We start from the raw sequence: 25,456 nt of genomic DNA, 5'->3' as shown, positions 1-25,456 counted from the left end.
GCCTGTATGGTAGAGTGACCAGACAGAAGTCACTCCTTAGTAAAAAAGCACATGGCAGCCCGTCTGGAGTTTGCCTTTTACAGGGGATGCCTTGTTTAGGGAAGAAATGAACAAGTGGATCTCTCAAGCGACGGCGGGTAAGTCTACATATCTGACGTCGGCTGCACCTCCTGCTAAACGTCCCTACCCTAGTCCCTGTCTTTATAAGCTGCTAGAGGAACTCGTGGTAAGTCCTGTAAGCTAGCGGCTGCTGGATCCTCATCCACTAAGCCCTCCGCGTGACGGCTGGCCCCAGCAGCAGGGTGAATTACAGGTAGGTGCTCGCTTTCCACACTTCGCCCATGTGTGGGTCGGGATCCTTGTGTGAGGGACCTCATATCCCAGGGGTACCGGTTGGAATTTCAAGCACTACCTCCTCCCAGATTCTTCAAGTCAGGCTTACCAGCTTCACCCGTAGCAAGGGTTACCTTTCAAGATGCCATTCAAAAACTACTACAAATGGGGGTTGTTGTCCCAGTTCCTCCTCCGTTGCACAACAGGGGTTTTTACTCGAGCCTTTTTGTTGTACCGAAACCGGATGGTTCGGTACGGCCCATCTTAAACCTAAAATCCTTGAACCCGTATATACGCGTGTTCAAATTCAAGATGGAGTCCCTGAGAGTGGTGGTCTCCGGTCTGGAGGAGGGGGAGTTCCTGGTGTCCCTGGATGTCAAGGATTCTTACCTACATATACCCATATGGCCTCCTCATCAGGTTTACCTCCGGTTCGCTATACTGGATCACCACTTCCAGTTTCAGGCTTTACCTTTGGTCTCTCCACAGCTCCAAGGGTATTCACAAAAGTCATGGCGGAGATTATGCTGCAATTGCGCAGGATGGGAGTCAACATAGTCCCCTATTTGGAAGATTTCCTGATAAAGGTGGTGTCCAGGGAACGTCTGCTACACAGGATCGACTTGACTACTCGCATGCTTACGGACCATGGGTGGATCCTAAATCTCCAGAAGTCTCACCTGAAACTGTCACAAAGAATTCAGTTCCTGGGAATGATACTGGACATGGTGTCTCAGAAGGTATTCCTTCCAATGGACAAGGCCTTGACTATACAGGCTATGGTCCCCTCGGTGCTCACACCCCGCAAGATCTCAGTTCATCTTTGCATTCGCTTACTGGGCAAGATGGTTGCCTCCTACGAGGAAATCCAGTACGGACGATTTCATGCACGTCCGTTCCAGCTGGATCTGCTGGACAAGTGGTCAGGGTCTCACCTGCTGCACATGCACCAGAGTATAGCTCTATAGCCAAAAGCACGGATCTCCCTGTTATGGTGGCTACAAGTCTCTCACCTTGTGGAGGGTCGGCGTTTCAGTACCCAGTCTTGGACTCTACTGACAACGGATGCCAGCCTCCGGGGTTGGGGTGCTGTGACCCAGTTCCAGGGGAAGTGGTCAAGTCAGGAATCTGCACTCCCAATAAATGTCCTGGAACTCAGGGCAATTTACAATGCTCTTCAACAAGCCTCCTATCTCCATCGGAATCAAGCCATCCAGGTGCAGTCGGACAACCCCACGGCAGTGGCATACATAAACCGACAGGGAGGAACAAGAAGCAGGGCCGCAATGTAAGAGGTGTCAAGGTAACTCCTCTGGGCAGAGGTAAACGCAAGGGCCATCTCAGCCATATTCATTCCAGGCGTGGACATTTGGGAAGCAGACTTCCTCAGCAGGCACGACCTCCACCCTCAGGTGTTTCAACAGCTGATTCACCGATGGGGCTGTCCGCAGATAGACCTGATGGCTTCTCGTGTCAACAAGAAGCTCCGTCATTACTGTTATATAACGAGGGATCCACAGGCTTACCAGTGGACTTACCAGTTTGTTTACCTGTTTCCTCCAATCTCTCTCATTCCCAAAGTACTAGAAATACTCAAAAGGGAAAGTGTTTGGGCAAGTCTCACTGCCCCGGATTGGCCTTGAAGGGCCTGGTATGCAGACCTCCTGACCATGTCTCTGGAGAAACCCTGGTCTCTGCCGCTTCTCAAGGACCTTCTTCAACAAGGACCGTTCGTCTATCCAGACTTACTGCAGCTACGTTTGATGGCTTGGAAGTTGAGAGGGAGATTTTAGCCAGAAAAGGTCTCCCATCCAATGCTATTTCCACTATGGTCCGGGCCCATAAGGTGGTCACGTCAAAACATTACCACCATATCTTGAAGACATATACGTTATAGTAAGAACTTACCGTTGATAACGGTGTTTCTCCTAAGTCCACAGGATAACAATGGGATATGATGAAGCAACAGCGGATTTGTACCAATCGGTCAAAGCTTTTCCGGCCTCCCAGCATGCAACAGGTCCGTACATATATACCCGCCTTCTTGCTCAGGCAAATCAGTTGTATTCCAAAGCTCAAGGCAGGAGCATCATAGATAGCCTTAATCAGGCGATGCACACCCTTCCGTACAAGAAGAGGTTAGTGAGTAAAAGGATCCTCAAATCAGGTGCGTCAGGGTGGGATCCCTGTGGATCATGTGGACTTAGGAGAAATACCCTTATCAACGGTAAGTTATTACCATAAGGTATATTTCTCTGGCATGGTCCACAGGTTATCCACAGGATAACAATGGGATTTCCCAAAGCAATTTAGTGGTGGGGACGTTCCTGATTGGACAGGAGAATCCTTGGCCCAAATTCAGCGTCATGAAAGGCAAAGGTATCCAAGGCATAATGTCTATTGAATGTGTTAATGGAAGACCATGTGGCTGCCTTACATATCTGTTCTACTGAAGCACCACGTTGTGCTGCCCATGATGGACCTACCTTACAAGTAGAGTGAGCAGGAACAGGGAGATCAGCTTGAGAATATGCTTCTGAAATTGTCATCTGAAGCCATCTTGCCAGTGTCTGCTTATCAGCAGTCCATCCTCTCTTGTAAAATCCGTAGAGAATGAAGAGAGAATCTGTCTTTCTGATGGCACTGGTATGATCCATGTAGATCCTTAATGCACAGACCACGTCCAGTGATGCATCTCTTGCAGAAAGGCCCGGTACCTGGAAAGCCGGGACTACAATTTCTTCATTAAGGTGGAATTTAGACACCACCTTCGGAAGATACCCAAATCTAGTTCTGAGAATTGCTTTATATGGATACAAAATAAGAAATGGGGAATGACATGAATCTGAAACTCTTCTAGCTGACTCCATAGCCAGTAGAAAGAGAACTTTAGCTGTCAACCATTTAAGATCCACTTTATTAAGTGGTTCAAACGGGGCAACTTGAAGGGCTTTCAGGACTAGACTTAAGTCCCAATACACTGAAGGAGGAACAAAAGGAGGTTGAATGCGCAGTATTCCCTGGAAAAAAGTACGCACATCATGTAAATTGGCAATTTTCTTTTGGAACCATACAGCCAATGCTGACACTTGCACTCTCAAGGAAGCCATCTTCAAACCTTTATACATTCCTGCCTGGAGGAATGCTAAAACCCTGGAAACTCTGAAAGACTTAGGGTCCATTTTCCGTTCACTGCACCAATGAATATAGGTTTGCCATATTCGGTGATAAATGCGAGCTGAGGAAGGTTTCCTTGCTCTGAGCATAGTTTGAATTACATGTTGTGAGAATCCTCTTGACTTCAGGATAGAGGTTTCAAGAGCCACGCCGTCAAAGACAGCCGATCCAGATGTCCTTTTTTGTCGTAGTCCGTAGTGGATACTGGGCGCCCGCCTCAGTGCTTTGTGTTCCTGCTTGCCTGGTTGTAAGTGTTCTTGGTTGGGTCTGCTGTTGCTGTCCCTGTTCCATGTTTGGTTAGCGTGGCTATCTTCCATTCTGGTTAGCGCTGCTATACTTTATTACTGTTGTGTGTTGGTTCGTTACCTGACCTCTTTCATTGCATTTCCTTCTCTCATGGTATGTCGGTCTCCTTGAGCACAGTTTTCCTAGATTGAGTCTGGTGGAGGGGCATAGAGGGGAGGAGCCAGCACACACTAATGATTTCTTAAAATGCCAGGCTCCAATGGACCTGATCTATACCCCATGGTACTAATGTCATCCCAGTATCCACTACGGACTACGAGAAAAGGAATTACCGGTAGGTATTAAATTCCTATTTTTTTCACATTGTCATTATGGGGTATTGTGTGTAGAATTTTGAGGGGAAAAAAACGAGATTTATGGTAAGAACTTACCGTTGTTAAATCTCTTTCTGCGAGGTACACTGGGCTCCACAGGGAATAACATCGGGGATGTAGAGTAGGATCTTGATCCGAGGCATCAACAGGCTAAAAGCATTCACTGTTCCCAGAATGCATAGCGCCGCCTCCTCTATAACCCCGCCTCAATGCACAGGAGCTCAGTTTTTGTTAACCAGTCCAAAGCAGTAGCAGGCAAAAGAGACGACAACTGTTAGTAGCCACATACACCACATTCTCACGACAGGAGAAGGTGTCAGCAGATAATGCCTTATCAACCCAAAGAAGCTAAGTGCGTCAGGGTGGGCGCCCTGTGGAGCCCAGTGTACCTCGCAGAAAGATTTAGTAACGGTAAGTTCTTACCATAAATCTTGTTTTCTGCTGCGGGGTACACTGGGCTCCACAGGGAATGACATTGGGGATGTCCTAAAGCAGTTCCTTATGGGAGGGGACGCACTGTAGTGGGCACAAGAACCCGGCGTCCAAAGGAAGCATCCTGGGAGGCGGATGTATCAAAGGCATAGAACCTTATGAACGTGTTCACTGAGGACCATGTAGCCGCCTTGCACAATTGTTCAAGGGTCGCACCACGGCGGGCCGCCCAAGAAGGTCTAACTGACAGAGTAGAATGGGCCCTAACGGTAGCAGGAGCTGGAAGACCAGCCTGTTCTTAAGCATGTGCAATCACCATACTAATCCACCTAGCCAGGGTCTACTTGTGAGCAGGCCAGCCACGTTTGTGAAAACCAAACATTACAAAGGGAGAATCCGACTTCCGAAGGGAAGCAGTCCTCTTCACATAGATACAGAGAGCCCGACCACATCACAAGACCGCTCTTTGGAAGACAAAGGCAAAGGCCGGAACCACGATCTCCTGATTAAGGTGGAAAGAAGACACCACCTTAGGTAAATACCCGGGACGTGTTCTAAGAACCGCCCGATCACAGTGAAAAATTAAATATGGTGACCTACAAGACAAGGAACCCAAATCCAACACTCGTCTAGCAGAGGCAATAGCCAGCAGAAACACTACCTTAAGAGAACGCCACTTAAGGTCTGCAGATTCAAGAGGCTCAAACGGAGACCCTTGCAACGCCTCCAGAACCACCAACAAGTCCCAAGGAGCCACAGGCGGTTATAAGGAGGTTGAATCCGCAACACACCCTGAGTGTACGTATGCACATCAGGTAAGGTCGCAATTTTTCTCTGAAACCAAACCGACAAGGCAGAAATATGAACCTTGATGGAGGCCAGACGAAGGCCCAAGTCCAGGCCCTGTTGTAGAAAGGCCAAAAGTTTGGCCGTACTAAACTTGTAAGCTTCATAATTGTTAGATGCGCACCAAGAGAAGTAAGAATTCCAGACCCTATGGTAAATCCGAGCAGAAGCCGGTTTCCGGGCCTTCAACATGGTGTGAATGACCACCTCAGAAAATCCTTTGGCCCTCAAGATGGAAGCTTCAAGAGCCACGCCGTCAAAGCCAACTGGGCTAAATCCTGATATACACAAAGGCCCTGAACAAGGAGATCTGGGTGCTGTGGAAGAAGAAGGGGACGCTCTATCGAGAGACCCTGAAGGTCTGAGAAGCCATGCCATCTGGGCCACGCGGGAGTGATCAGAAGTAAGATTCCTCCTTCTTGCTTGAACTTCCTTATTACTCTGGGCAGTAGTGACATCGGAGGGAACATATATGGCAGCTGAAAGTTCCATGGAATTGCCAGTGCATCCACGAACGATGCTTGAGTATCCCTTGTCCTTGCTCAGAAGACCGGAACCTTGTGATTGTGTCGAGACGCCATCAGGTTCACGTCTGGAAGGCCCCACCTGTCTATGAGGAGTTGAAACACTTCTGGATGGAGGCTCCACTCTCCGCCGTGTATGTCCTGACGACTGAGGAAGTCCGCTTCCCAGTTTAGGACCCCCGGATTGAATACTGCCGATATGACTGGCAGATTGCGTTTCACCCACTGAAGGATCCGTGATACTTCCCTCATTGCCATGCGGCTTCGAGTGCCGCCTTGATGATTTATGTATGTTCACCATGGTGGCATTGTCCAACTGTACAGGTCTGTGTTGTATTAAATGCTGGGCCAAGTTCAAGGAGTTGAACACTGCCCGCAACTCCAGAAAGTTTATCGGGAGGAGAGATTCCTCCTTGGTCCACCGACCCTGAAGTGAGTGTTGCTCCAACTCCACGCCTTAACCTCTCAGACTGGCATCCGTTGTCAGAAGAACCCAGTTGGGGATCCAGAAGGGACGACCCCTGCTCAATCATTGGTCCTGAAGCCACCAGCTCAGTGACAGACGGACCTCCGGAGACAAGGAGATCATATGAGACCTGATCCGGTGAGGCAGGCTATCCCACTTGGCCAGAATCAACTTCTGTAGAGACGGGATTGGAATTGAGCGTACTCCACCATGTCAAAAGCCGACACCGCCTTTAAACAACCCTCCACACGCTTATCCTTCGGTTCTTTCAGAGACGTGATGGTAGTTACAGATAGAGCAGAGAATACCACCAGCCGCGCCACCTGCGAATAGACTGGCAGGGGTGTCTCCCAATTTTTACTTAGCCCCGCCACGAGGGGATAGCAAGCCAGCATCTTCCTGTGAGGCATGAATTTCTTTCCTGGATTTTCCCAGGATTCCTGACGTATGTCAACTAAATGGTCAGAATGAGGTAAAACTTGTTTAACTACTTTCTGACGTTTAAACCTGTCCGGTTTCTTAGGGGCAGCATCTGGCTCTGGGTCATCAGTAATTTGAAGAATTAGCCTGATAACCTCCAACAAATCAGGAACATCCACCTGTGAAACAGATTCCCCATCAGAAGCATCAGGATCAGAATCTGTGGGGTCAGTATATACGCCATTCTCATCAGACGAGGTGTCTGGGACGTTGGTGGATTGTGAGGAAGTAATAGCCCACTTAGAGGCCCCCGTGGTCTTGGGCGGGCGAGGGTTAGATTTCTGTTTAGTCAGAGATTGGTTCAATTGCTGTAACTGAGAGGACAGTTGATCTGCCCATGGCGGATTAACCGCAGGGACCATAAGCGGTTGTACCGGCACAAGAGGTCCCATAGGGGGCGAAAGTCCAGTTACTAGCGTACTCAATAACGTGGAAAAAGTAGCCCAGGGCGGGTCATTTTGAACCTCTGTTGCTACAGTTCCACTGGGGGGCAAGGAACCCCCAGAACTAGAACCCTCAGCTGCTATATTGTCCTCAAATGTGTCTGCAGCGTCACCACCACACAATGTGGGATCAGCCCCAGCTCCATTGCCCCTTGTAGCTGGCATATCTGAAAGCTAGATACCAAAACACGCTGCAAAGGACTCCGTACATCTCTGTACATTGGACTCCGGCTACAAAGGAATACCCAGCCGCGCTATCTGGCTAGCACCCAGGCAGCGCGGTGAATGCCGGCACGTGAAATACAGACAACGGAGGTCTCGGGTGATCCCAGCAAGTAAACTAGTGCGGGTGTAAGAGGCAGCACGAGACGGATGCTTAGCATAAATTATCCCCATTAAACAGCTCCACACATCAGTGGCACGGGGAGGATAATTACCGCTCGGCTGGAGGAGATACTCGTCACATACCGACGCTACTTAATTGGATGGTATGTAAGCGGTCCAATTGTATGGTGACCTTTCTTCGTTATTTTAACTCTAGTATTGTGTCACAGACACTATTTATACAAATTAACTGTTCTCTCTGGATGAACTCTTGGGTGAATTACATCTCTTGTAAATACAGGCTGGCCAGCCTATGTGGACATTTTACAACTAACGAATCAGTGCACTGTATTGTGATTTTCATTTAGGGATTATACTCTGAATTATTATACCACTAGTTCAGATTAGAGCGACTGTGATACCTTTGCGGGTTTTTCATATGAGTTTTAGATGGTTTAAAGGTTATTTGTATTAATTGTTTTATCTCATTGTGTGGTCACTCCTGAAGTATATAGTATATATTATATATATATATATATATATATATATATATACTATATCTTATTTTTCCCATCCATATCTTGGATTATTAATAAAACATTATATTTAAATGTGATCCTGTTGCGCACAGATTGTTTTTTTCTGTTTATATCTGATAAGCTCAATGCGAGGCAACCCAGTACAATAACAGCAGCACCAGGGCCGGTGTTAGGGTGTTCGGCGCCCCCCTGCAAAACTATAAATTTGCGCCCTCCCATACTTTACAAGGGGACAGCACACGTCGAAAAAGGGATGTGGTCTCACAAGGAAGGGACATTGCCACAAAATTGTACCCCCATTTAAAACGCCCCCAGTAGTGGCGCTGCTTACACATAACACCGCAGTTGTAGCGCCGCTTACACATAATAAACCCAGTAGTAGCACAGCTTACACATAACGCCCCCATTAGTAGCGCTACTTACACGTAATGCCCCAGTAGTAGCGCAGCTTACACGTAACACCCTAGTAGTAGCGCTGCTTACACGTAACGCCCCAGTAGTAGCGCAGCTTACATGTAACGCCCCAGTAGTAATGCAGCTTACACGTAACGCCCCAGTAGTAATGCAGCTTACACGTAACGCCCCAGTAGTAGCGCAGCTTACATGTAACGCCCCAGTAGTAATGCAGCTTACACGTAACGCCCCAGTAGTAATGCAGCTTACACGTAACGCCCCAGTAGTAGCGCAGCTTACATGTAATGCCCCAGTAGTAACGCCTCAGTAGTAGCGTAGCTTACACGTAACGTCCCAGTAGTAATGCAGCTTACACGTAACGCCCCAGTAGTAGCGCAGCTTGAACATAACGCCCCAGTAGTAACGCCCCAGTAGTAATGCAGCTTACATGCAATGCCCCAGTAGTAGCGCAGCTTGCACGTAACGCCCCAGTAGTAGCGCCCCAGTAGTAGCACAGTTTACATGAAACTCCCCAGTAGTAACACCTCAGTAGTAATGCAGCTTACATGTAACGCCCCCACAGAAGTGCAGTTTATTCACACACCCCCCGCACACATACACATACATAAATATACATACATACACACACACACACACACACACACACACACACACACACACACACACACACACACAGACTCTCTCACTAAAGCCCAGTACCCACGGGCCGATGCATGAGAGATGTGTGCTGAGCGAACCGCTCAGCACACATCACTCCCGCCGCTCAGCACAGCGCGATCTGTGCTGAGCGTGCGGGGGGAGACGGGGGGCCGCTCACTTCACCCAGCGGGTGAAACGAGCGACCCGCTAGATTGGCCTGCATGCAGGCCAATCTAGCAGCAGCGATAGCGATGCGCGGGGCTGCGCATCGCTATCGCTGTAAGGGGTACTCACGGAGCGATCAGGCTGATATTCTAAGCAATCTAGTCAGATTGCTTAGAATATCGCTCCGTGAGTACCCCCCTTTACTCTCCCTGGCTGGCAGGATCTGGAGCAGCATGTCCTCCTCTGTGGCACTGCAGTCTGATGGTCCGTGTAGTCCCGCCTCCTCTGCCCATTTGGCTCCGCCTCCTCCGTCCGTGTAGCTCCGCCCCCTCCATCCAATCTATCACAGGAGGGGAGGGGGAGAGAAGGCTTTCAGCTGCCGGCGCCGCTGCCTGTCATGCAGTGACAGGCACAGCGTCCGGCAGCAGCAACACTGGGCCCAGGCGCAGCAGCGGGGATGCAGAGCAGGTACAGCGCCTATCCTGCCTGGCGCCTACCTGCACTGCATCCCTTTGCTGAGTGGGTAGCGCCGGGCCTGAGCAGCACAATGCCTGACAAGAACCCCCTGTGTAGTATATGTGCACAAACAGAGAATTCTAGAGGTATATGGTGACTAAAATTCACAGAGAAAAATACACAATAAGTATATCTTGTGAAACACCTATATTAGATAATAACCCTAACGCACATAGCCCCCTCAGTTTATAGAATATAGGAATAGCAATCTGAGTGAGATACACGAAATGGAGGTCACACAGCAACTATGGGGGTAATTCCGAGTTGATCACAGCATCAAATATGTTAGCAGTTGGGTAAAACCATGTGCACTGCAGGGGAAGCAGATATAACATTTGCAGAGAGTGTTAGATTTGGGTGGGTTATTTTGTTTCTGTGCAGGGTAAATACTGGCTGCTTTATTTTTACACTGCAATTTAGATTTCAGTTTGAACACACCCCACCCAAATCGAACTCTCTCTGCAAATGTTATATCTGCCACACCTGCAGTGCAAATGGTTTTGCCCAACTGCTAACAAATTTGATGCTGCGATCAACTTGGAATTACCCCCTATATGCACACACATAGAGTCACAATAAACATTGCAGAAATTATGACATGCAATAAAACTGCACTGGACTAGCAATACAGAGTAATACTAAGTATGGCTATACAGACAATAGATATAACAATGCACAGTAAATACTGGATGTATATCACAGGATACTTGTACTAAATAACCCTGACTAAATGCACTCTTTCTTAACTAACGCTGTCAATAGACATGTAGAATACTTAAGTGTCCTGTAAAATGCACAGCGCTGACATGCAGGCGGCTTTACAGAGGAGGATTTGCCCAAACAGTCCCAGGATCAGCTCAGCTTGTCCTAATGGCGCCCAAACGCTGACAGGGAGTTAGGGAGAGAGAGATATGTAGCTCCAGGGCGGGAACATTTACTCTAAATGGCGCCCTGGGGCTGGGGCTACAGGTCAAAGCCTTATCCCCCTGCCAGACTTCACCACCGGGTACTGTGGGCTGTATAATAAACCGTTTTTAATAAAACCGGCATGTGCCCTTGCCCTGGTGGTCTAGTGGGGTCCCTGTACTGCCACAGTGTTCATGCGAGCGTGTGCGGCCCGCCTCCCACTGGCCGCGCCGGATCACAATTTCCCTCTTACCTCCTCCCTGTGTGCGGCCACGCGATCCAGGAGGCAGCGGTGGTGTGTGTGACTGACAAAGAGAAACCGGAGCCTCCGCTGTAGGTACCCGGCAACTAGGGCGCGGGAGTGTACAGCGCCGTTGGGGGAGGTGATGGAGCTGCAGCAGGAAATGTCTGACTGACATCTAACACTTACAGTGTCTCTGCTGCAGCCCTTGAAGTCTTCATTTTTCACTTTAAAAAGCTCTTCTCAGGGCTGCTGGAGCAGCCCCCCTGTTGTATGCCTGCACTGCACGGCACCAACTACAAAACTGAGCTCCTGTGCACGGAGGCAGGGTTATAGAGGAGGCGGCACTATGCATTCTGGGAACAGTCAAAGCTTTTAGCCTGTAGGTGCATCGGATCAAGAGCCTACTCTACACCCCCGATGTCATTCCCTGTGGAGCCCAATGTACCCCGCAGCAGAAATTAATTTATTCCAGTTTAGAATGAGGCTGTAACATAACAAAGTGTGGAAAAAGTGAAGCGCCGTGAATAGTGCAGAGTGTGTGTGTGTGTGTATATATATATATATATATATATATATATATATGTTGTGAAAGTTACCAGGTCAGTTATATAGTTACACAGGAAACTTTCATGCCAAAAGCGTGAATACCAGAATGAGTACATAACTCTACAAACCATACACCTGCTAGGTACAGTATGTTGCATTAGTAAACAAGCATTTAAAAAAAAAAATGGTTCAGAAATGTGAAAAGTCAAATTCCATCAAGCATAGGTAATGTAAAGTTCATATTTAATTAAAAAGCACTGAGGATTATGTGTGACATTTAAATACTTCTCTGCTCACAAGACCCACAGAACACTGGGCTTGACATTAGTGGAAGGCAACGCCAGACCAAAGTGAACTATTTTTAATCTAAAGGTATAAAAAACAGTGGGGGCTATTTATCAATCTGAGACAGGTTTATGGTGCCTAATTGGTCACATGTTCCTGTGACTTCATGGGAGATTACAGCTAACTGCAGCATTAACCCGCTACAGAGGAGTTGCAGGGAACTGGCTTACAAGTACTATATCACAATTGTAATCGTTTCATAAACAGAAATGTTGGGATGCTGTTGATTGTTAAATTAACTTTTTCTCCCAGTATCAAGATATGTTTCACTCAACTTATACATGATATTCAAAGCAGTTTGTTATTCTTCCTTTATAGACTTATCATTTTGGAGCATACTGGAATAAATACATTTAAATTAGAGTACCTATTTTGAGTGTATATTAAATATAAAAGCAGTACAAATAAAATGTAAAATTGTTTTCACAGTACACAACAACCTTTGCCATGTTCCTTCCCAAATACATAGCAAAGCAGAACAGGAGGTATCTGTTGGGTATGGGTCATTGGGTCGACCCCACTTAGGTCGACAGTCATTAGGTCAACCACTATTGGACGACAATGACTAGGTCAACACATGAATTAGGTCAACACAGTCATTAGGTCGACATGGAAAAATGTCGACATGAGTTTTTTGGTGTCATTTTCTTCGTAAAGTGACGAGGAACCCCAATTAGTGTGCCGTGTGTCCCTCGCATGGCTTGCTTCGCTCGCCATGCTTCAGGCAAGATGCCTCGCTCTGCTACGGCTGCGCTCGGCACAGGTTACCGTTTCCAATCGTAATCCACGTGGACCGTAAAGTATGAAAAACGAAGAAAAAAAAAGAAAGAAAGAAAAACTCATGTCGACCTAGTACATGTTGACCTAGTGACCATGTCGACCAATAGTGGTTGACCTAATGTCTGTCGACCTAAGTGTTGTTGACCTAATGACCGTATCCCGTTTCTGTTTACCCCTCATTACAATATATAAATATTTCTTCCTTGGCACTCTCAGAACTTAATGTTAAGATGTCAAAGACATCTTATTAACTTCAATCTAAGAGGGAGACAACAGACTACAATATGAAATGTTGGATAGGAGTAAGTGAGGTATCCGTGTCTTTACATTAAGTCCTGTGAGTGCTACTGTGGAAGGTGTCTGTATTTGGTTGGTTTTACCTTTTAAATGATTGCCCCTTTAAAACATTGGTCAGACTCACCAGAAACTTGCCGATAAATTTACTCCTGGTCTTCGTTCAGACTCACTGCCACTGCAGCAACAATTTAAGGTCATCTAACTTCATTACCTTGGACACTACCTTTGCTTACTTAAAAACGTCATACTTTGATCTATGTTCAGTAGTCAAGCCTGGCAGCTTGATTTTTGTTCTATATGAAAAATCTAAAAATCGACACTGTCTAGGCCACACTCACCCTTTTCAGGTTGGCAGCAGCCTCTCCCGAACGAATGGCAGCCATGATACTCTGGCGCAGCTGTTCTGGGTCAGAACTTTGAAAAGATATGGTAGTCTTTTTTTCAGGAACAGGAGGCGGACTATGCACTCTGTATTTTAGTTCAGGGGTTAGTGTCTACAAAACAAAATGTCTTTCTGTAATAACATTCAGGGGGGTTAAACAGATTAACAGCACATTTTATTAAAAGCCACACATATGTATTATTCTAAAGATTCTCTATGACGTTAACTGCGCAGCCATCCTTACCTATTTAGCCTATTTGGAGCTTGCTGGGATGTAGTATACCAGGGGACAGTGCATGATTTCTAAATGACTGGACTTAACTATCCAGCAAGACTGACTGTAGACAGAGGAGCTTCTCGGCGGTTGCTGTTAATGAACAGCTAAACCACAGGAGGGGGACTGCTCTAGTTGAAATAGCAGTGCGTGCGGGCCCTGATATGACCGCCACTGCTGACCCTCCTATAATCTGGCCCTGCTTGGGGGGCCCCACTTCTGGGTCCTGTCTCAACTGCACCCAGGTCAAAGTATTCTACCAGGTTCCCAGAAATGCCTGCTAAGCACTGTGTGGCATGTGTACTGGCAACAGTACAATGTGGCATATTGTTAACTTGGGTCATAATATGTACTGGGGGGGCCTGTGTGGTATAATGTGAACTAGGGCACTACTATGGGGCAAAATATTAACTAGTGCACTGCTATGGAGCATAAAATGAACAATTGTTGCAGAGAGGTGTCTCTCTAGAGTCCATCCCAAATACCTGGCTATGCCCCTGAATACAGGCTGATAATATTGAAGCTAGGACAATATGGTAACACCTTGGAGCCTTAACTCTAAAACGCTATTTGCATAATATTTGATACGAGTTCCTGTGACTCTCTCTGATGCTTTCTTTTGTGTGTCATGCTTTACAGGGTTAATAACCTAGGGGGTCATTCCGAGTTGATCGTAGCTGTGCTATATTTAGCACAACTACGATCAGGAACACAGACATGTGGGGGGACGCCCAGCACAGGGCTAGTCCGCCCCGTATGTCAGTCCCTGCCCCGTCGCTGAAGTACAAAAGCATCGCACAGTGGCGATGCTTTTGTACTTCAGGAGTAGCTCCCGGCCAGCGCCGCTTTTGCGTGCTGGCCAGGAGCTACTCGTCGCTGCCCGGCTTGCAGCGGCTGCGTGTGACGTCACGCAGCCGCTGCGACCCGCCCCCCCCCCCCCCCCCGCATGGTCCGGCCACCCTTGCGTTGGCTGGACCACGCCCACAAAATGGCAGCCAAACACCGCCGTGCTGGCCCTTCACGCCCAGCTCAGCCTGCCAATCAGGTAGAGGCAACTACAGCCGTCGGCTGTCAGCCATGCGCCGCGCATGCGCATTTCTGACCTGAAAGCTGCGCTGCGAAGAACTTCAGCGAGCATTCAGGTCAGATTGACACCCCATGTTAGGATGAGGGAAGCCCGCATGCTGCTCTTTGCATTGCTACAGTATTTGGCAACACAGCATCACCTGGCTGGCGTGTGACCAGTTCCATGGGCAGTGGCAGGTGGTGAGTTTGACTGAGGGTGGTACACCTGCAAAACCCTAATGGAGGTGTCCTAGGGTGAGCTAAGGGAGGACAGAAACCTCCCGTGGAGCAGAAGTGAGTACCAGTTTTAGGTAAGAATGGGGCACAGTTCTTTCTATAACATCATCAAACTGGAAAACCTATGGGGCAGTTGGAGAAAGAATTTATTTTAATTGAGCGTCACACGTTATTAACAGTAATTATTTTTAACATGCACATACAGCATAAATACTTAATAAGTTAATAACAAACATTATACTATTAATACATGTATATTGCAGGGTTAGACAAACAGTAGTAAGTAGAAAAGCACATGGAGTGCTGTGAACAGTGGGGATTATGGGGTCTATTTACTAAGCTGTGGATGGAGATAATGTAACAGCCAATCAGCTCCTAACTGCCATGTCACAGGTTGTGTTTGAAAAATAACAGTTAGGAGCTGATTGGCTGGTACTTTATCTCCATCAGAGGCTTCGTAAATAGACCCCTAAATTTGAACTTCCCATGCTTATAGCATGAGAGCTGAGGGCTCTACTAGGTGATGGACGATTGGTTTCCTGAGGTAACCAGAGGAACTGGCCATATTATGCAATTAAAGAACCCAGGGGTTTCAGAAAGATGTGGATATTGAGAAAAATGAAAACACGATTTAGGGCAGATTTAACAATAAGTCATATTCTTGATTTCACTAGTTATACCGCTTTTATACCGCAAAAGCCGAGTCACACCTGGGATTTGTGCACAGGTCCTTCCCGGGTGTGACTCGGCAAGATCCCTTCCAGACAGGCGACCCGCCCCGGCTTATTGCCGGGTTGGTGACGTCACCGCTGCTGCAGCTGGAGGCGGTGCTTCGAGATTAGATGATCTCCAAGCGCCAACTCTTTCTATGGTATGAACGGGTGCCAGGTCACATCGACCTGGCTTACCCGTTCTCACCGAACCGCGAGCTTGGTTGAACCCGTGTTCAACCCTTCTCTAACCAGAGTTGTAATGCTGGGTCGCTCGACCTTGACTACTGCAACTGGCCCCTTTCAGACTGTGCTGCAACCTGGGTTGCTGCGTATTCACGTTAAATAGCCCGGGTTATTGCTGGCAGTCTGAAAGGGGTAGAACTAATCTTAAATGGTGCTCCAACCAATCATCTATTAACTGTCATGCGTTTGAAAAAATAAGAATTTAATCACCGGTAATTCTATTTCTCGTAGTCCGTAGTGGATGCTGGGTACTCCGTAAGGACCATGGGGTATAGACGGGCTCCGCAGGAGACTGGGCACTCTTAAAAGAAAGATTAGGTACTATATCTGGTGTGCACTGGCTCCTCCCTCTATGCCCCTCCTCCAGACCTCAGTTAGGGAAACTGTGCCCGGAAGAGCTGACAGTACTAGGAAAGGATTTGGAATCCAGGGTAAGACTCATACCAGCCACACCAATCACACTGTACAACTCGTGATAACTATACCCAGTTAACAGTATGAACAATTACTGAGCCTCTCTCAACAGATGGCTCATACAATAACCCTTTAGTTAAGCAATAACTATATACATGTATTGCAGAGAGTCCGCACTTGGGACGGGCTCCCAACATCCACTACGGACTACGAGAAATAGAATTACCGGTGAGTAAATTCTTATTTTCTCTGACGTCCTAGTGGATGCTGGGAACTCCGTAAGGACCATGGGGATTATACCAAAGCTCCCAAACGGGCGGGAGAGTGCGGATGACTCTGCAGCACCGAATGAGCAAACTCAAGGTCCTCCTCAGCCAGGGTATCAAACTTGTAGAATTTTGCAAAAGTGTTTGAACCCGACCAAGTAGCAGCTCGGCAAAGTTGTAAAGCCGAGACCCCTCGGGCAGCCGCCCAAGAAGAGCCCACCTTCCTCGTGGAATGGGCTTTCACTGATTTAGGATGCGGCAGTCCAGCCGCAGAATGTGCAAGTTGAATCGTGGAGCAGATCCAGCGAGCAATAGTCTGCTTTGAAGCAGGAGCACCCAGCTTGTTGGGTGCATGCAGGATAAATAGCGAGTCAGTTTTTCTGACTCTAGCCGTCCTGGAAACATAAAAAGTTTCAGGGCCCGGACTACGTCCAGCAACTTGGAATCCGCCAAGTCCCTAGTAGCCGCAGGCACCACAATAGGTTGGTTCAAATGAAACGATTATACCACCTTAGGGAGAAATTGGGGACGAGTCCTCCATTCTGCCCTTTCCATATGGAAGATCAGATATGGGCTTTTACATGACAAAGCCGCCAATTCTGACACACGCCTAGTCCAAGCTAAGGCCAAAAGCATGACCACTTTCCACGTGAGATATTTTAGCTCCACGGTCTTAAGTGGCTCAAACCAGTGGGATTTTAGGAATCCAACACACGTTAAGATCCCAAGGTGCCACTGGAGGCACAAAAGGGGCTGAATATGCAGCACCCCTGTAACAACGTCCGAACTTCAGGCAGTGAAGCCAGTTCTTTTTGAGAGAAAAAGGGATAGGGCCGAAATCTTGGCCTTTATGGATCCTAATTTTAGGCCCATAGTCACTCCTGACTGTAGGAAGTGCAGGAATCGACCCCCCTGGAATTCCTCTGTAGGGCCTTCCCGGCCACACACCAAGCAACCTATTTTCGCCATATACAGTGAAAAAGTCTTGCTGTCACGTCTTTCCTAGTCTTTATCAGCGTAGGAATAACTGCATCCGGAATGCCCTTTTCCGCTAGGATCCGGCGTTTAACCGCCATGCCGTCCAACGCAGCCGCGGTAAGTCTTGGATCAGACAGGGTCACTGTTGCAACATGTCCTGACTGAGAGGCAGAGGCCATGGGTCCTCTGAGAGCATTTCTTGCAGTTCCGGGTACCGAGTCCTTCTTGGCCAATCCGGAGCAAAGAATATTGTTCACACTCCTCCGTTTATTACAATTCTCAGCCCTTGGGTCTGAGAGGAAGAGGAGGGAATATATAGACCGACTGGAACACCAAGTCTGTTGGCTTGACCACAAACCTTGGAATTTTCTTCCCTGTGTAACTGCCCCCCACCCTCGGAGGCTTGCATCCGTGGTCACCAGGACCCAGTCCTGAATGCCGAATCTGCGGCCCTCGAGAAGGTGAGCACTCCGCAGCCACCACAGGAGAGACACCCTGGCCCTGGGGGATAGGGTGATTAACCGATGCATCTGAAGATGTGATCCGGACCACTTGTCCAGTAAGTTCCATTGTCCTTGCATGGAACCAGCCGAAGGGGATGGCCTCGTATGATGCCATCATCCTTCCCAGGACTCGAGTGCAGTGATGCACTGACACCTGTTTTGGTTTTCAATGGATTCCTGACCAGTGTCATGAGCTCCTGAGCTCTCTCTATCGGGAGATAAACCCTCTTCTGGTCTGTGTCTAGGATCATGCCTAGGCGAGGCAGATGAGCTGTAGGAACCAACTGCGACTTTGGAATATATAGAATCCAGTCGTGTTACCGTTTCACTTCCAGAGAAGGTGATACGCTGTCCAGCAACTGCTCTCTTGATCTCGCTTTTAAGAGGAGATCATCCAAGTATGTGATAATAGTGACACCTTGCTTCCGCAGGAGCACCATCATATCCGCCATTACCTTGGTGAAATTGGTAATGACAATCCCGTACCGCAATTCTGAGGTACGCCTGATGAGGTGGATAAATGGGGACACGAAGGTATGCATCCCTTATGTCCCGATTCATTTCAGGCATGCAATGACCGCTCTTAGCGATTCCATCTTGAACCTGAACCTTTTCAGGTATATGTTAAGGGATTTTAATTCAATATGGATCTAACCGAACCGTCTGGTTTCGGGATTATAACATGGTCGAATAATAACACCCTCTTGTTGAAGGAGGGGACCCTTGACCACCACCTGTTGAAGATACAATTTACGAATTGCAGTTAACACTGGCTCCCTCTCTTGGGGGGAAGCCCGCCGGGTCCTCGGTGAGGGGGCATCTTCTCACAGTCCAGCCTGTATCCCTGCGATACAATTTCTATTGCCCAGGGATCTAACAGGGAGTGAACCCACTTGCGGCTGAACTTACGAAGGCGTGTCCCCACCGGGCCTAGCTCCGCCTGTGGAGCCCCAGCGACATGCAGTGAATTTTTGTAGAGGCCGGGGAGGACTTCTGTTCCTGGGGACTAATTGTGTTGTACAGCTTCTTTCCTCTGCCCCCGGCTCTGACAAGAAAGGACGCACCTCAGACTTTCTTGTTTCTTTATTCGAAAAGCTGCATTTAATAATGTCGTGCTTTCCTAGGCTGTGCAGGAATATAAGGCAAAATATCAGAATTACAAGCTATAACTGTGGAGACCAGGCCCGAGAACCTTTCTCCACACAATCCTCAGCCTTCCATATGCCTCTTAAGTCGGCATCATCTGTCCAATGTATATAGCTTTTGTCTCTAGGACCCAGTATACTCATGTCCCTTTGGGCATGCTTTATAATTATATATCTATCACTTAAGACAGCATCTTAAAATATTTATATGCATACTAGGGTCTCAATCTCTGCTGATAAGGTACCTGTCCACGCTGCCACAGCGCTATAAACCCATGCCGACACAATCGCCGGTCTGGGTAGTATACTAGAATGTGCACACTATCTGCAGGATCCCTGAGAATAGCTAATGCAAACAGGACACCCAAGGGGAAGATTCTCAACACATCCTGGCCCTAGTGGGGAAAGGATACAGCCTGAGAATTCTCTTGTGGGAAGCTGCCGTCTCTTGTCTGGAGATTCCCGCTCTTTTTCCTCATGAGAGGGAAATTTACCTCAGCATTCTTCCCCTTAACATGTGTACTCTCGTGTCAGGGACAGATGAGTCATTAGTGATATGCAAATCATCTTTTATTCCAATAATCATATATTGAATATCTTTTAGCCCTCTTGGCTGTAACTTTGCATTATCGTAGTCGACAGTGGAGTTAAACTCCGTGTCGATACTTTGTTATTTTGGATAGTGAACATAGAGAGACTCTGAAGGACTCTGTGACATAGGGACAGACCAGGGTAGATTTCCTTTCTGTTCCCTAACCTTTTGTGCAATAATTTTACCTCAGCACTTACACATATCCAAACAGGTGTCGGCGTTGTTGACGGAGACACCCTCCCACACACTTATCCGCTCTATCACCTCCTTAGAGGAGCCTTTTACCTCAGACATGTCGACACACGCGTACCGACACACCACACACACAGGGGATGCTCTATTTGAAGACAGTTCCCCCACCAGGCCCTTTGGAGAGACAGAGAGAGAGTATGCCAGCACACACCACAGCGCTATATAATACAGGGATGTACACTATACTGAGTGATTTTTCCCCTATAACAGCTTATATACACAGTTTTGCGCCTAAATTTATGTGCCCCCCCCCCCTCTCTTTTTTACCCTTTGTGTACCAGGATACTGCAGGGGAGAGCCTGGGGAGCTTCCTTCCAGCTGAGCTGTGAAGAGAAAATGGCGCCGGTGTGCTGAGGAAGAAGGCCCGGCCCCCTCAGCGGCGGGCTTCTGTCCTTTTATGTACTTTAATGGCGGGGGTTAATGCACATATACAGTTTATCAGACTGTATTATGTGCTTTTCGCCAAGTAAGGTAATCTAATTGCTGCCCAGGGCGCCCCCCCCCCCCCCCAGCGCCCTGCACCCATCAGTGACCGGAGTGTGTGGTGTGCTAAGGGAGCAATGGCGCACAGCTGCAGTGCTGTGCGCTACCTTAATGAAGACCGGAGTCTTCAGCCGCCGATTTTCAACTTCTCTTCGTTCTTCTGGCTCTGCAAGGGGGACTGCGGCGCGGCTCCGGGACCGGACGACCGAGGACTGGGCCTGTGTTCGATCCCTCTGGAGCTAATGGTGTCCAGTAGCCTTAGAAGCCCAAGCTAGCTGCAAGCAGGTAGGTTCGCTTCTCTCCCCTCAGTCCCACGTAGCAGTGAGTCTGTTGCCAGCAGATCTCACTGAAAATAAAAAACCTAACAAATACTTTCTTTTCTAGGAAGCTCAGGAGAGCCCCTAGGGTGCATCCAGCTCTGGCCGGGCACAGATACTAACTGAGGTCTGGAGGAGGGGCATAGAGGGAGGAGCCAGTGCACACAAGATATAGTACCTAATCTTTCTTTTAAGAGTGCCCAGTCTCCTGCGGAGCCCGTCTATACCCCATGGTCCTTACGGAGTACCCAGCATCCACTAGGACGTCAGATAAATTACAGCTAGGAGCTGATTTGTTGGAGCACCATTTAAGCTTAGTAACGAGTGATAACAAGAATATCACTCATCATTAACTCTGTACATTAGTTACATATAGAGCTCCATTTGACACCACAGTCTTCCTGTATCAGTCTAACAGCAGCTTTACATGATTTAACAGGACTATTCTGTATGAACATTCTGATCCTATGACTACTACAGGCCGTCTATCTCCGCCCACTTACGTGAATATCAATGGGTGATCAAGAATGTTAACAACAAATCAGTTGTATGAACTATATCAGTGCTGTATCAATGGTCTCTGTGCCCTAGGCCAGCACACTGTAATGTCATGACATCATACCAGGGGTGGATTGGGATGGAAAACCAGCCCGGGAAATTTATGGAAGCAGCCCAAATGGGGGTGCGGCCTGATGAGGGGATGGGGTCTGTTGAGGGGGCAGGATCCCTCCTCATAGGGCCTGATTGAACACACTTGCACCCTTCCTTTTTGTCTTTTGCTGCAGTTGTGTCTGAGACCAGGGGTGGATTGGGAACTAAAAGTGGCCCTGTCAAATTTTGTAGAAGTGGCCCGACATGGGCAGCACAAGAGGTATAACATACCGTGTAGCCATGGCAGCATCACCGGATGGCAGAGTTGCGGTCTGCAGTGATGGAATAAAAGAATGAATGGGGACAATGCAGTTTACTGAGTGCGGGGAGCTGCCTGTCATGTGGGGGGTGGGGCCACATGATAACAAACAAAACAGGTCCCACAAACACGTCAGCCTACCAGGAATCTTCCTGGTGAACCCTATGGCCAATCCGCCCCTGCATCATACAAGTAGTGTAAGAGGAGCATTGCAAATAGGAACATGGGAGCTGGACATATCCTATGCAGCAGGATGTCTCTCCAGACATACCACAAGTGGTGGCAGGCTGCCTCTCCAAGGTGCTGTCAGAACAGCAAATGTACCATCCCCTTTTCCTTGCTGGGGAGGGGACACTGCTCTTTATACAATGTAACAGTCTGTTGCAACTTCTAACCTCACAAAATTACCCATGTCCTCCCTAAGATAACTTAACACAAGCGGACATAGTATCAAGAATCAAAAAAAAATGTGTGGAAATGAGGATGCAAGAGAATCGTAGTTTACACACTGAATGATTGTAGAACTTCGGTAGGGAGTTTGTGCTATGTGCCGTTATCACAGTGACTGGTTTGTAACATTTTAAAATGTACAAAGGCTTTGCCGTATGCAATAGTCCTAGATCACCACATTATATTTTGCACACCCGCAGTGCTGCACTTCATGTTTTCCTATTTTAAGAATGTGTTCTAATAATAATATTTTGATAGAAGAATTTAGAAGACAACGCCTGAGTTTGTCTCCACTACTGAAAATGTTGAGATGGACTTAACATCTTTTGGTGGGGCAGAAACAGTAATTTTGCCTTGCAGGGCATAGGCAAACGCAGGGGAGGGGGTGGGTTCTAGTTGCCTTGAAACCCCCCTCCTCTTGGCAAGTGGTTCAAATTATAACAACAATAGCAATAATGAAAATATGAAGGTAGCTGCCAGGAAGAAGAGACAGAAGCTTTTCCATGAGGTGGGAGAATGTGTGCTTAGAAAGTGCACTTCTGTTCTGTCTACTACTAGTTCTATTATGTTTGTGTATTTATTTATTTATTTATTATGGTGTGTTTAACCTTTTCCTGACCACTTATCTTATTTATATTGTTTAAATGTGTTTGATACAGCCTATACTATAAACCATCTATAGTGTTAAATAGTAATACTGTATGCCATACAGTATCCATTGTATAAAAAGTACCAATGCTCAGGGTCGTTACTAGGTTCTTCTACCACTCCTCCATACTCCTGCACTTGCTCTGCAGAGTGGGAGATTATGGATTGCATTTAGAAACGTCCCTCTAGAAATCCTGCGTTTGCCACTGCAGGGACAGAACATAGCATCAGCAAGTCCCACTGCAAAATTAGGCAGAGGACACTGTGCTGACAAATCCACTATCCACTGATTATTTTGTTTCATAGTTTACACTACAAACTTCAAAAGTCAACTAAATAAACAAGCACTTGAGTAGTATGAACATCCATTTCACGAAATATAAGAATCCTAAATGTAATAATATATTCCTACATTCAAGTAATAAGGAATGAGACTGAAGAAACATTTTAGAAGGTCAACCTTAACCACTGATACAGTTTTACAAGTACTGTCGTTATTACCTGATTTTCGGTCTGTTCCTGTGAACGTACTGTGAAGAGCGGATAACTGTTCTTTGACTCACTTGGAGAAGTAACTGGAGACCATCCAATAGGAGCATCCACATTTAATGGCTGTTTGATAGGTGAGGTACCAGAAGTGAATGACTGAGACCGTTTAACTGCTGATGTAACAGCAGGCGTAAAAGAAGTAGGATTTGCACCCAGAAATGGTCTCGGGGTGGCAAAAGTTCTTAACTTTTGCAAGCTTAATGGAGCAGACTGACCAGTCGGAGAGCTCACAGGTCGCACTGGTTTGCTAGGTGCTGTTGAAACAGTTTCTGTCTGATACTCGTGTTGTCTCACCTGAGACCTAGTCTCAGCAGAGGAGACATTAGATAACATATTTGTGGCTTCAAAAAGTTTCCCTTCCATAGATGGAACGTGGTCAACATTTTGCTTATTCTCTTCAAATGACACATGCTTCTTGTATTCTACAGAAACTTTAGAAGGAGGAACCTCATTTGTTACCTTGCTTTGTTTAGACTCTCTTTCAACGTAAGACCGTACACTACTAATGTTTCCAGGTTCTGCGATAATTTCACCATTTTTTATCTCACGAGGTCTTTCTGCTAACATTGATGAGTCTTCCTGTTTTTTTTCCTCTAAGCTAGAAGATAGATTTAACACATTATATCTAGAGGGAAGGGTTTTAATAGTTATCTGTGAAGCTTCATTACCTAGATCTTTAAGTTTAACAGTACTGTTTGTAGCCACAGTTGAAGGTTTTGATTTGGCAATAGCAGAGGTCACGTACATGCTTGAAGCTCTCCTCTGCATCTGTAAGTAGAAGGAACTGGGACCTTTAACTGGGCTTATAGGATTTGTCTTTGTTTTGATCTCAGGAATAGTTGTATTATCCGTTTTTAAGATGGGAGCAGAGGATGAACTTCTTGCTAATGCAAGGTGGACTTTCCGACTTGGGTCAGCAATATTTTTAGAAATCGTACTGACTGGGATGACGCTTGCCCCTTGTGGTGAGTGATTTCCATTTTTCACCACTGTTGAAAGTTCACTTTTTTCACCAATCGGACCAAGAGACGATGTATTATTGCTATCTGTAACAGTATGACTTTTATACTGTTCACTCACACTTGAATATATAGAACTTTGTGCATCCTGTGAACTTTCTGACTCCACACATCTTTCTACATCATACAATCTCTGTGGAACAATTTTGTAAGTAGTCATTCCAATCTTGGGAAGATAGTCTCTTGTGAGTTCATTGGATGGCTTAGGCCTGGGGTCGGAATGCTGCCTATATAACTGGAATGTTTTTGATTGTGGACCTTCAACAATGTTCTCCTGAACTGTTTGGGTATGCACATCTTCCCTGAGACTGTCGACAAATTCCAATTTATTTTGTTCTATTCCTGTTGCCAAAGTTTTCTGCTCATAGACTTGTATCTGCTGACTTGTGTGACCATTAAGTTCATGCTGGAGACTAGAAGTGCTGCTCACAGATGTTGAATAAGAATTACCCTGATAATTTTCTAATTCCTTTTCAGCAGTTATCTCCACATCAGTGTCAAAATTTACAGTTTGAACAGCTGAATCCTGAGTTTTTCCCTTTTCCATGCTGGCAAGCTTCAAATTCACTTCCGTTTCAGTCTGACTAATGTGGCTATTCTTTTGGAAAACAAGATTTGTAGTTTCATTAGGCTGCTCACATGGCAAGGCTTGGGAGGTCTGTTCCGTAACAACTGCTTTACTTTCAAATATTTCATGGTTCGCCGGTCCAGTGGTTGTGGTACTAATTTCACTTTCACCTTGTAGAGAAACAAAATAAAGTTATTACACTAAAATATACAACATGCAAGAATCTGCCTTATTAATATAGACACACAAATACATTTTTTAAAAGGTAAAGTAAACCTTTTAAAGAAAAATTGCGGTCCACAGAAGAAACGAAAAGCTGAATTAAGCCTGAGGATGATTAAACACGGAGACTAGGGTAAACAGTGCCTCTTTATTGTGTGCGCACTGTCCCATTTATTTGGAGTTGGTGATT

General features: G+C 46.8%; 1 protein-coding gene across 4 annotated transcripts in view; it reads right to left on the bottom strand.

The window, feature by feature from the left end:
- COBLL1 (cordon-bleu WH2 repeat protein like 1) overlaps positions 1–25,456 on the bottom strand; it is a 275,238-nt gene that overhangs the window by 8,277 nt on the left and 241,505 nt on the right. For all 4 annotated transcript variants that reach the window (XM_063933618.1, XM_063933617.1, XM_063933620.1 and 1 more), the window contains 2 exons: positions 23,410–25,214; positions 13,375–13,530 (listed from right to left, as the gene is read on the bottom strand). In XM_063933618.1, coding sequence (XP_063789688.1) covers positions 13,375–13,530; positions 23,410–25,214 — 1,961 coding nt within the window. The remainder of the gene's footprint in view (positions 1–13,374; positions 13,531–23,409; positions 25,215–25,456) is intronic.

This window comes from Pseudophryne corroboree, chromosome 7, assembly GCF_028390025.1.
Source record: "Pseudophryne corroboree isolate aPseCor3 chromosome 7, aPseCor3.hap2, whole genome shotgun sequence".
Classification (NCBI taxonomy): Eukaryota; Metazoa; Chordata; class Amphibia; order Anura; family Myobatrachidae; genus Pseudophryne; species Pseudophryne corroboree.
Note: the sequence above shows the minus strand (reverse complement) of the source record. Positions and strands in the feature narration are given on the sequence as shown.